The sequence below is a fragment of the Pseudoliparis swirei genome, chromosome 7, assembly GCF_029220125.1.
Source record: "Pseudoliparis swirei isolate HS2019 ecotype Mariana Trench chromosome 7, NWPU_hadal_v1, whole genome shotgun sequence".
In the NCBI taxonomy this organism is placed as follows: Eukaryota; Metazoa; Chordata; class Actinopteri; order Perciformes; family Liparidae; genus Pseudoliparis; species Pseudoliparis swirei.
The window spans coordinates 24,754,492-24,767,113 of NC_079394.1; the positions used below are offsets into that span (position 1 = coordinate 24,754,492).

At 44.2% G+C, this 12,622-nt stretch overlaps 1 protein-coding gene across 1 annotated transcript; it reads left to right on the forward strand.

Annotated features, from left to right (window-relative positions):
- Window positions 1-1,952: 1,952 nt before the first annotated feature.
- On the forward strand, window positions 1,953-2,341 carry LOC130197012 (histone H2B-like). The gene has a single exon (XM_056419465.1). It carries the CDS (start codon window positions 1,953-1,955, stop codon window positions 2,325-2,327), a length of 375 nt encoding a protein of 124 aa, XP_056275440.1. The 3' UTR covers window positions 2,328-2,341.
- The last annotated feature ends 10,281 nt before the right edge of the window (window positions 2,342-12,622 follow it).

Here is a 12,622-nt window from a genome sequence, read left to right on the forward strand (position 1 = left end):
ATAAAAAACAGAGCGAAGGACTAACATAGAAACTGGAATCTAGGACGCAGCGCTTTCTGGAGCTTGACCCCTCCGAAGGATTCAAATTATTCCCTCTGTTGATAACATTTGGTCCAGTTTTTTTTCAGCACGATTATGTAACATTATTAGAGACAAGTCACATAATGATGTTTTTTTGGGAAATTATTTGAATGAATCTGTTAAGTCGCAAAATCCTTACTAAACATATCTGCTAATCATTCACTGACACGTTGGTTTTAAAGATAATTCATGTGTTTTACTGATAGTGTATAGGCACTTGCACTTGTTGAGGTGAAGAAGTGAAGCAGAAGCAAAGAAAACGAGAGCTGTCCCTCGACAACAGAAACCAAAGCTCCACGGATGGTCGTCGTGGTCATCACTTCTGAGCGAGCCATGGTGTCACATACACAACCAGAATGTTGCCTCTGAAGGCAGCTGAGAGAGAAACATCTCCAAGTGAAGAAATATATAAGACACATAAGAAATATATAGGAAACATATATATGAAATATATAAGAAACATATATATGAAATATATAAGACACATATAAGAAATATATAAGAAACATATATATATATATGAAATATATAAGAAACATATATATGAAATATAGAGGAAACATATATATAAGAAATATATATGAAATATAGAAGAAACATATATATGAAATATAGAGGAAACATATATATATATGAAATATAGAAGAAACATATATATGAAATATAGAGGAAACATACAGTATATATAAGAAATATATATAAGAAATATATAAGACACATATAAGAAATATATATAAGACACATATAAGAAATATATATATATGAAATATATATAAGAAACATATATATATGAAATATATATAAGAAATATAGATATGAAATATAGAAGAAATATAGATATATATGAAATATATAAGAAACATATATAAGAAATATAGAAGAAACATATATATAAGAAATATATATATTTAAGAAATATATAAGAAACATATATATATGAAATATATATTTGAAATTTTTGCGAGCAGGCGGATGGTGGAGAGCCTCTCAGTCCATCAGAGGAAATCAGTGAGTGGCGCAATTCATGTGGAGCAATCTGTTCTGTGTGTGTGTGTGTGACTGTGTGTGTGTGTGTGTGTGTAAGTGTGTGTGTAAGTTTGTTTGTGTGCGTAAGTGTGTATGTGTAACTGTGTATGTGTTTGTGTGTTTGTGTGTGTGAGTGTGTGTTAGTTTGTGGTTGTGTGGTTGTGTGTGTGTGTGTGTGTTTGTGTGCATTCGTGTGTGTGTGGTTGTGTGTGTGTGTGTGTGTGTGTCAATGTCGAAGAGCAGCAGTATTATATTGATGCGTTCATGTGGAGAAAGAAATGATGCTCCAGGGAACCATAGAGGAACCATGTTTCAATGTTCAGCTCCTCCTACTCTCTCACACACACAGACACACACACACAGACATACACACGCACTTATCAGATCGCCTTACTCTTTGTGTGTGGTTGCAGGCCAATAAGTACATTGACAGACAATGCAGACGTATTGGGTCTAGATCTATCAATCAAACACTCACTCACACACTCACACAGAGACACTCACACACAGAGACACACACACACACACACACACATACAAACAGACACACACTCACACACACACACACCTCAGCTCCCCACCTGATTATGATGATTGATCGACTGATTTATTGACGACAGAAAAAATTTCAAATTGACGTGAAGTGATTTTGTGTGCGTGTGTCTGTTTGTGTGTGTGTGTGAGTGTGTGTGTGGTGTTCATGGAGATTTTAGATATGTCTGTGTATGTGTAGGAAGAGACCATCTGTTCCTGTCTGACATGATGATATATTTACAGTTTTCTTCTGTCAGTGCGTGTTGCCTGTTGCTTGTTTATATATTCTCACTCCGAAGAATCAGTCAATCATGCCTGAAGCCACCGTCAAAGCGCCCAAGAAGGGTTCCAAGAAAGCCGTCAATAAGACCGTGACCAAGACCGGCAAGAAGAGGCGCAAGTCCAGGAAGGAGAGCTACGCCATCTACGTGTACAAGGTGATGAAGCAGGTCCACCCCGATACCGGCATCTCCTCCAAGGCCATGGGCATCATGAACTGCTTCGTGAACGACATCTTTGAGCGCATCGCCTGTGAGGCCGCTCGTCTGGCTCACTACAACAAGCGCTCCACCATAACTTCCAGGGAGATCCAGACCGCTGTCCGCCTGCTGCTGCCCGGCGAGCTGGCGAAGCACGCGGTGTCTGAGGGAACCAAGGCCGTGACCAAGTACACCAGCTCCAAGTAAACCTGCTGGAGACCACCACCTGCTGCAACGAGCTCAGTCGCACCTGGATGGAACCGGTGTCTCTGTGAGAGTCATTTTCTTTGACTTCTCCAGTGCATTTAACACCATCCAGCCACTGCTGCTGAGTGAGAAGCTGCGGGTGGCCGGTGTGGACGCGTCCACCATCTCCTGGATCACTGACTACCTCACAGGCAGACCACAGTTTGTCAGAATGGGCCGTGTGCTGTCTGGAACGGTGGTCAGTGATGTTGAGCCCCACAGGAACTGTTCTGTCTCCTTCCTCTTCACCCTGTACACCAGTGACTTCCAGTACAACACGGAGTCATGCCATCTGCAGAAGTACTCTGATGACTCTGCAGTGGTCGGGTGTATTAGGGATGGACGGGAGGAGGAGTACAGGGCAGTGGTGAGTGACTTTGTAAAGTGGGCCGATGAGAACCACCTGCGGCTGAACGTGGCCAAGACCAGAGAGATGGTGGTGGACTTCAGGAGGAAGGCGACAGCTCCTACACCTCTGAGTGTCCTGGGAGTGGACGTGGACATGGTGGAGGAGTACAAGTACCTGGGCGTCTCCATCGACAGCCGACTGAACTGGAAGGCCAACATCAATGCTGTGTACAAGAAGGGGATGAGTCGACTCTTTTTCCTGAGAAAGCTTCGATCCTTCAACGTGTGCAGCAAGATGCTGGAGTTATTCTACCAGTCGGTTGTCGCCAGTGTGCTGCACTTTGCCATTGTCTGCTGGGGAGCAGCATCGGGCCGGTGACACCAGCCGTCTTAACAAACTGGTTAGGAAGGCTGGCTCCATCATCGGCTGCCAGCTGGAGCACCTGGAACAGGTGGTGGAGAGGAGGGCGTTGAAGAAACTGGTGTCCATATTGGACAACCCGGACCACCCTCTCCACCACCTCCTACAGGGACAGAGGAGTACTTTCTCCAGACGTCTCCTCACGCTCCGCTGCCACAAGGAGAGATACAGGAGAACATTCCTGCCGACGGCTATGAGGCTCTACAACAGTTCACCTCTTGCCAGATCACCCTAACCCTTCTTATATTTTGTGTTTTGTTTTTTTATTCTTGTGTGTTGCTGCTACTGACTCGACAAATTTCCCCTTGGGGATTAATAAAGTATATATCTATCTATCTATCTATCTATCTATATTGTTGCTTGTTTGTTGTTGCTTGTTTCTTTTTGCTTGTTTCTTGTTGCCTGTTGCCTGTTGCTTGTGTATTGTTGCTTGTTTCTGGTTTCTTGTTGCTTATTGCTTGTTTCTTGTTTCTTGTTGCCTGTTGCTTGTGTATTGTTGCTTGTTTCTTGTTGCTTGTTTCTGGTTTCTTGTTGCTTATTGCTTATTGCTTGTTTCTTGTTGATTGTTTCTTGTTGCTTGTTTGTTGTTGCTGTTTGCTTGTTGTTTGTTTCTTATTGCTTGTTGCTCATTACTTTAGCCAAGAGTAGAATCATAAACACAATCTCCCCTCCTCTTTCCAGAATAGGCTACAGGATTTAAGGGCAGGCTGCGCGGAATTTAAGACAGATTTGAAGTCACGTGTGCAGTCACTTATGCCACGCGATGTCTCTTCCCATCATAACGACTGCACACTGAACATAATGTCACACATTTAGCCCACCCCCACCCCAACAAATTACCGAAGTCAGAGAGGGAGTTTAGGTCTGGGTGGAAGGCGACGTGCACGCGTCTCCTCCTCCGCATTCAGCTGAGATGTAATTACATAACTTCACCCGAAACTCATCTTTCAGCAACAACAACAAAAGTGTGAGCAAATGAGCCGCTAAGGGTTCAAAAAAACAAAAAAACCATATAGACAAAAGACGAAATAGCAATTTCGCAAACAATTAGACCCATATTGAACTCAAGACGCTGTTTTGCTTTTGCCACGCGCAACATCCTGATTTCAACCTGTCGCGTTCGCGTCGGATACTGATTTTACAAAAATTATATTAATACAAGTTGAGGCTATATTCGTGTCTTACCTGCATGTTGTCCTGTGTTATAACGGCGACACCGACGGCTGACGTGTGTGTGTCTGCGCCGACCCGCAACCTCCGACTGCCGCTCCACTGGATGTGAAGGAATGCGCACACGAGGGAGGGAGGGAGGGGGGGGGGAGGAGGAGGAGGAGGAGGGGGCGGGGGGGAGTCAACAGGCTCTTGATTTATGCTTATAACATATTCACAAGTCATGCTGAGATATATAACGCATTAATGCAGGATACACCATGAATGTTCTCTCTCTAAAGTCATGATATGATTTGTATGTGATGAGTGAACCTTTAATGGATGAAGGGTCACTTGATACACGACCAAATCAGCTGGGATATTTCAGTTAAATTCAATTCAGTTTATTATGTCTATCACAAATTACAAAATTTCCTCAAAGGGCTTTACAATCTGTACACAAACGACATCCCTGACCTTTGACCTCACAGCGGATCAAGAACAACTCCCAAATAATAGAAAAAAACCTTTCAGGGGAAAAAAGAGAAGAAACCTTCAGGAGAGCAACAGAGGAGGATCCTTCTCCAGGATGGAAAGAAGAATAGATGTCATGTGTACAGAAGGAATCATTACAGAGTTCCAACACATTCAATCAATATGACAGAGTGTATGATAGTTGGAAGTAGGCATGGCCCAGTTAGGCATATTTCATCTCATCTGGAGAAGAGTATATAATATATAATGGTCTATAATGTTTTACAAATTTTCTTTACCATTTACTTCTTCATTGAAAATTTCTGAACATGAATTTACAAGAGACTTAATATGACTGCCCAAAGTATGTCTAGTCAAATTAACTTACAGAAAATAAATACACATACACACATAATATTAATTTCAGCCACGCAAACTGCCTTTTTTAAGCTTTCAATGGTCAATTTGTGTTAATATGTACATTTTAAAAATATAATTGGGTTATTTTTGTATTAAATTGTTGTTATGGTAACCTGTAAAACAAGGGACCAACTGGTTTGACCTGTTTTCATTTATCACCATGATTAGATAGATAGATAGATATACTTTATTAATCCCCAAGGGGAAATTTGTCGTGACAGCATTACTGCAGCCAATTTACATATGTCAAGAGAGGAAGACCCTGTGTGTGTTGCATTAGACTACAGTGATGTGTGTGTGTGTGTGTGTGTGAGATTGTCATTTGAGTGATTGGTACAGAAATGCAATTAAAGCCTTGCTGTAAAATCCGTGTGGGGAACTGAATCAAATTAGATGACCTTGGCTCTCTGTGAAGCTGCCAAGAGAGAGAGGGATGGAGGGAGAAAGAAGGGAGAGGCATACATGAGAGAGAGAGAGAGACAGAGATTGAGAGAGAAAGATACAGAGACGCTAAACACTCCAGGTCGAGCATCCTCTCTCATCATCCTGATTACATAATGAAAAGCCAAGAAATGTAAATAGCCAGCCGGATGAATGAGGAAAGTCCTTCTGTCTAATAAAACTGATTCCTAGCCACCACATGATTACACGTGTCCTCAGAACACACACACATCATTTTAAGCAAACATTTATTCACTTTTGATTTCAGAGCTAAACCCACATTATGTCACTAGTGTAGAGATAATGAACCCATCAGTTTCTGGGCGTCAGGCCGGCTGAAGATGCACAAACGTTTGCTTTTCAGCCTCATTTCAGTTGCATTTATCTTATTAGGAATTGCATAAGAAAATATAATTTGTAATATAATATTTTATCGTTTATAGATCCCAAAAGAATAATGACCAAACATTACAACACTAACATAAAATAATACAATGCCTTAAACGAGGACAACAAACAGGAGGATAGTTCATCAATTTAACACACATTCATAATATATAAATGTCAGAGGACCCACGATGCAAGTGGCTGTGCTGATTTTAAAAGAGTTGTTTTGAGGAGATGCAACACAATAAACAAGCGTGAGGCCCCTGAAAAGGTCAGAAAGGTCAAGAGGAGAGGATCTCTCTTTCCTGAAGTTCTTATCTCAAAAGGGACTTTTTACAAAGTGGGTTTTACGTAATCTCAAATCTGTCAGCATCTTGTTCACACACACACACACACACACACACACACACAGAGTGCTTTACAATCTGTACACATAGACATCCCTGTCCCAAAACCTCACATCGGATCAGGAAAAACTCCTAAACAACCCTTTACTGGGGAAAAAGGGAAGAAACCTTCAGGAGAGCAACAGAGGAAGCTCCCTCTCCAGGATGGACAGAAGAATAGATGTCATGTGACCAGAATGAATCATTATACACAAATTAAAACATAGTAACAACACAATCAATGGATATGACAGAGTGTATGAATAGTTGGTAGTAGGCATATCATCCAGACCTCGATGATCCATCAGGCGGATGGATGTAGAGAGGAGTGGGCGGAGTCTCAGCTGGGCCATGGCATAGTTGGTAGTAGACATATTCCACGATCCAGACCTCGATGATCCATCTCATCGGACCCTATGAGACGTGACGTCAAAAGGACTCCGGGGAGAAAGCAGAGTTTATTATGAGGTGTCGTAGCGAGAGCGAGAACCCAAACGCCGACACTGCTTCAAAACCAATATTTAATTCTGAATTACAGGTAACACAGGCCGACAAACACGAACCAAACGGTACGACGCCACACCGGGGAATGATACGAACAGGGTTTACATACACAGGCAGGCGGAGGTGATTGGACAACGGGGAACGAGACACAGGTGGACACAATGAGGGCGGGGCCAGCAATAACACAGAAGGAAACAATCAGGACCAGGGCAGACGATCACAGGGAGACAGACGACACAAGGACTTCAAAATAAGATACACAACAAGACAGAAACTCCGGGTCATGACAGAGTTAGTAATGTGCAATAGAGAGATGAAGCAATTAAATATATCTCTTGTTCTGCCTGTTTTGTGATATACATGCCTAAAAGGTGCCTAATATTTCTAGACTGAAATAATATCGGCATTATAATTATTATAACTATGAGGATTCTTTTTGGTGCCTATTTTTTGGTGCCCCCTCAGGACTTGGTGCCCTACGCACAGCGCGTAGTGCGCGTTATGGGAGCGGCGGCGCAGCCTAAAATGTCCCCCAGCAGCCTATAAGCCTATAGCAGCATATCTGGGGGCTGGACCAGGTGACCCTGATTCAGCCCTCACTATAAGCTCTGTCAAAGAGGAAAGTCTTAAGTCTACTCTTAAACGAGGTGACTGTGTCTGCCTCCCGGACTGAAGGTGGAAGCTGGTTCCATAAAAGAGGAGCTTGATAACTGAAGGCTCTGGCTCCCATTCTACTTTTTAAGACTATAAGATATACAAATAGCCCCGCATTTAGTGAGCGCAGCGCTCTAGTGGGGCAATATGGTACTACAAGCTCCTTAAGATATTATCTTCTTTTTCTCTTCTCTCCTTTCGGTCTTTGTTTTACCCAACCGCCCCAGGTCCAATACCACCATATTCATGCCAACACACACACACAGACAAACACATCGATTTTACTTTCTTCGTACAGCAAGAAGGGATCACAGTTATCAGAGTAGCTCAGTAAGACAAACAATCAGTACACGGGTCAAAGGTCAAAGGTCAGCTCCACCTGAACTCACAGAGAATAAACATGATGAACAGCTCGGCTGGAGTCGCCCTGTGTGTGTGTGTGTGTGTGTTTGTGTGTCTTAGGTTTAATACAGCATGTACAAACCTACGAGTGACTTAAATATCTTAGATCAGGTTTTTAAGGACTTTTGTTTATTGTTTTTATTAAATGTTTATCCTATGTCTATATTTATTGTTACGCACCTTTCGTCAAATACCTCATATGTTCAACATATCTAAACACTTTTGATTCAGATTTCCTTTAGTTTGGGCCTCTGTCCGTAGACACTGGAGGTATGTGAGAGACACACAGCAGGAAGCCGTCTTTCTGTATTCTGTGTTACTGGAGAACCATGTTATCATCCATCCTCAGTATCCATAACCACCACCACAGAACCAACACTTCCATGGAAACACTCACTGGCTTTTCATTTTTTAAATGTCAAACATGATCTCAGGGAAGTGCTAATGATCCTCGAGAGAAAGGTCTTCTGCTTTTGCAGATTGGATTGTTTTTTCGTCAAATTATTGTCTGGATTAGCCGTTTTCATGCCATTCAGTCCTTTGACACATCAATGAGACGACACTGGATTAGCGGAGGATCCCCCCAATCATTATTTACTACTGTAAAGTAAGTCCCCATGACAGGAGGAGGAGGAGGAGGGGCCACGTCAAAGCACGACAGTGTCTGCTGCAGGCTGAGAGACCCAGAGAGAGAGAGAGAGATTTATTTTAATTTTATAATTAGCAGAACAAAAAACTAAAATTACTTTTAACACACAACATCAACATAATTGCAGAACCGATCTTGAAATAAATCGTCCATAATGCTCCTATAAAATAAACTATTCATCCAGACTTGGAGACAGGAAGTGCTTCCTGCCCTTCGTCCTGCTGCTGAAGTTCCTGTTCCAGTGCAGTGAGGCCGCCGGCTGCAGGCTCTTCCTCTTCAAAGAGTTCCACAGCTCACCGAAGCCTCCTCATCCTCACTCTGAGTGTCGATGTCCTTCCTGATGGATCTTCTTCAGCCGGTAGAACTCCTTCTGTGTGAAGCCTCCTCTTCCCTTCTTGGCCGTGAAGAAACAGGCAGAGATGAAGAACTTGTCTCATGGTGATCTTCCACCTTCACGTGCAACATGCAGTCCTCCGGAGAAAAGACTGAAGGACTTCATCTGCTCCCCTGTAGAGACACAACGACTCACAGAGTCCTCCTCTTCCTCCTCCATGTCCACCTCACTGTCTGTCACCACAACATCCTTGACACTCGTTTCCCTCTCCTCCTCCTCTTCCTCCTCCTCCTCACCCTGCTGGACTACACTAGTCCCCCACCGCACACACACGCACATGCACACACACACACATACATGCACACACACACACACAGAAGCATGCACACGCTTGCACACGCACGCACACACAGAAGCATGCACACGCACACACACACACAAAGAAGTACGCACACGCATGCACACGCAATCACACGCAGAAGCACGCACACGCATGCACACACACACGCAGAAGCACGCACACGCATGCACACGCACACACAAGCACACACAAAGAAGTACGCACATGAATGCACACGCACGCACGCACAGAAGCACGCACACACATGCACACACACAGAAGCACACACACGCAGAAGCACGCACACACTCACACACACACACACACGCATGCACATGCACACACACACACATGCACATGCACACACACACACACACAAGTACGCATGCACATGCACACACACACACACACGCATGCACATGCACACACACACACATGCACATGCACACACACACACACAGAATGATTTCACGTTTCTATGGACACACACACACATGCACATGGAGGCTATAAATAAATCTTTCTGTGCCTCCGACACTTTGCATTCATGTCTGAAATTCAGCCAGCGGCCTTTCTTCTTCTTCTTCTTCTTCTTCTTCTTCTTCTTCTTCTTCTTCTTCTTCTTCTTCTTCGAGACAAGGAGAAAGGAGACCAGGGGAGAGGACCAGGAGAGAGGAGACTAGGAGAGAAGAGACAAGGAGAAAGGAGACCAGGAGAAAGGACCAGGAGAGAGGAGACCAGGAGAGAGGATCAGGTGAAAGGACCAGAAGAGAGGAGACAAGGAGAGAGGAGACCAGGAGAGAGGATACCAGGAAAGAGGAGACCAGGAGAGAGGAGACCAAGAGAATGGAGACAAGGCGAAAGGAGACCAGGGGAGAGGACCAGGAGAGAGGAGATAAGGAGAGAGGAGACAGTGTGTCTGAAGCGATGCACCAACACAGTCGGTGTGCTGGTGGTTTACATGAAGACGAACAACAGGTGTGTTTGTTGGAGGGGACGGCGCGACAATTGTGGAGGTGGAGTGGTGGGAGGAGAATGGGAGCAACTTTGTTGCCGTGGAAACAGTTGCTAAGTAGCGAGCCGAGGCATCCCTGGACCGAGAGGGACAGAATGTGTGATTGTGACGCGGGAGGAGAAGTGCCAGGAAAGGAGGAAGAAAGATTGTTATTTCAATACAAAATAAATAAATAACTGAATTTCAGTCGGATGAGTGAACATCCGTGAGTTCCTTTTGACGGCACGACTTCCTCAAAGGTACAAAACATGATCCTGCAACATCACAGCTGCAACCAAAGATTACTTTCAGTATTATTCACAAATAGCTTTATTTTCTGAAAGTCTTTCAATTGTCCCTGTGAAAGATTTCATGATTATTCCTCTCACCTGTGCCAATCACACTCTGACTCCCCCCAACCGCACGGGCCTCGTCCGTCTCCCTCCCCACTGTGCAATCTGACAGACAGGAAACAGGCACGAAGGGGACACCTCATCAATATGCTAATCCATGCGGGGAGACGACTCAGTCAGAGATACGTGTGTCGCCTGGCGAACTCAGAGCTCAGGGAGGAGGACGTGAGAAGTTAAGTGGTGCAGTTTGTGGAGAGGGAATCCCTGCATCCTCTCACACACACACACACACACACACACACACACACACACACACACACACACACACACACACACACACACACACACACACACACACACACACACACACACACACACACACACACAGACAGACATGCGCGGCCTCTGAATCATATAATGAGACGATGGAACATGCAACAATACGAGGCTTGAGACAGGTGGATCTCACACGTGTGTCCTTGCCGTGAGGACTTCGCTCATCAATAATCCACGCGGCGGGCTCCTGTGGAGAGACAGGGGGAGGACTTGTGTGAGGGAGTGTCAGGTGGGGGGTCGGCCAGGACCCGCCAGGACCCTCCAGGACCTGACCTGACACATGAGGGCGTGCGGCATGTGGACAGCGGAAAAACGGGAAGAACAAGAACGTCCATTCTGCAGCGTCAGCGCTTTAATAGAGAATAGAACACACACACACACACACACACAGACACGCCATCATGCCTCGCAGAGAATGACAGCCAGCGAGAGTGTTTCATCCCCTTATCTTCACGGCCCAAAATCCCCTGCTTCCAGAAAGCAATTTAGAGAGAGAGAGTGAGAAAGAGAGAGAGAGGGAGAGAGAGAGAGAGCTGCACTGGAGAGGGATCCTCCTCTGTTGCTCTCCTGCAGGTTTCTTCACTTTTTTCCCCGTGAAAGTTTTTTTTCTCTATTTCTTGTGAGTTTTTCCTGATCTGTGAGGTCAAAGGTCAGGGATGTCGTATGTGTACAGCCCTCTGAGGAAAATTCCTAATTTGTGTATTTGGGCTATAAAAAATAAACTGAATTTAATTGGATAACCGTTGCTTATGTAACACCGGTCTGTAACGAGCAGGAGGATGGGTCGTATAGATAGATGAGCAGGTAGATGATGGCGTCGTCCACTCTATAGTTATCACCTTTCTCATTAGACGTACATGTCTAATATCTTCAGTAATTCAAGTCAAACATACAAATACAAAACCAGTTAGAGTAATATAAAGTCTCCTACAGCTCTGACATCAAGAGATATTGTCTGACTGGCCTGATTTAGTCTAAATCTGCTCCAACCATTACTCATAATTACAGCTGTGTCATCATAAAGCCTCAGAACCGACGGCCCGACAGGTTGAACCCTCTTTGCTCTGTTGCAGGAAGTCATTCATCTCAACCGGGATGGCAGTTGTTAATTAAATATTGACGCAGTTTAAATGGCCGCGCTGCCGCTTTGCTTAAAACGACAGTCCCCTTGTCTTCTCCTCCTTCTCTGAACACGGGGCCCCCGACCAGGAGCCTCCACAGCTGCAGAACATTCTGTTCATGCAATCAAATATGAGAACCGCTCCTCTAATATGCTGGTCAAGAACATTTGAGTGCAGAGTGGACCGCTGGCCTGGATTTAGACAACTCAGACAGACGTATTGGGAATTAAAAAATACATTTATCCAAAGTGTCTGCCGAAAAAATAAATCCCCCCCCAAAAATTGAAAATCCTCTTTTTATACTGAGAGGATGTAATCTTATTATCGGCTATCAACTCTCTTTCTGCAGATTAATTTTGATATTCCAGAGGAGTTTGGGATTACAATGCCGAGCAATCTATTTTGAGTTCTAATCTGCTGACTCTGCGCTCTGCACCTCGGGCTGCTTTCAAACTTCATTCAACAGTTAAGATCAGAATCAGATGTCACAGCGATGGCCTGGAGAATGAGAATCGGCGAGGAGAAAAATAATAATAGAGAGAT

Bases quoted from the DNA above. Each gene is read 5' to 3' on its own strand.
- LOC130197012 (XM_056419465.1), top strand. From the start codon at position 1,953: ATGCCTGAAGCCACCGTCAAAGCGCCCAAGAAGGGTTCCAAGAAAGCC.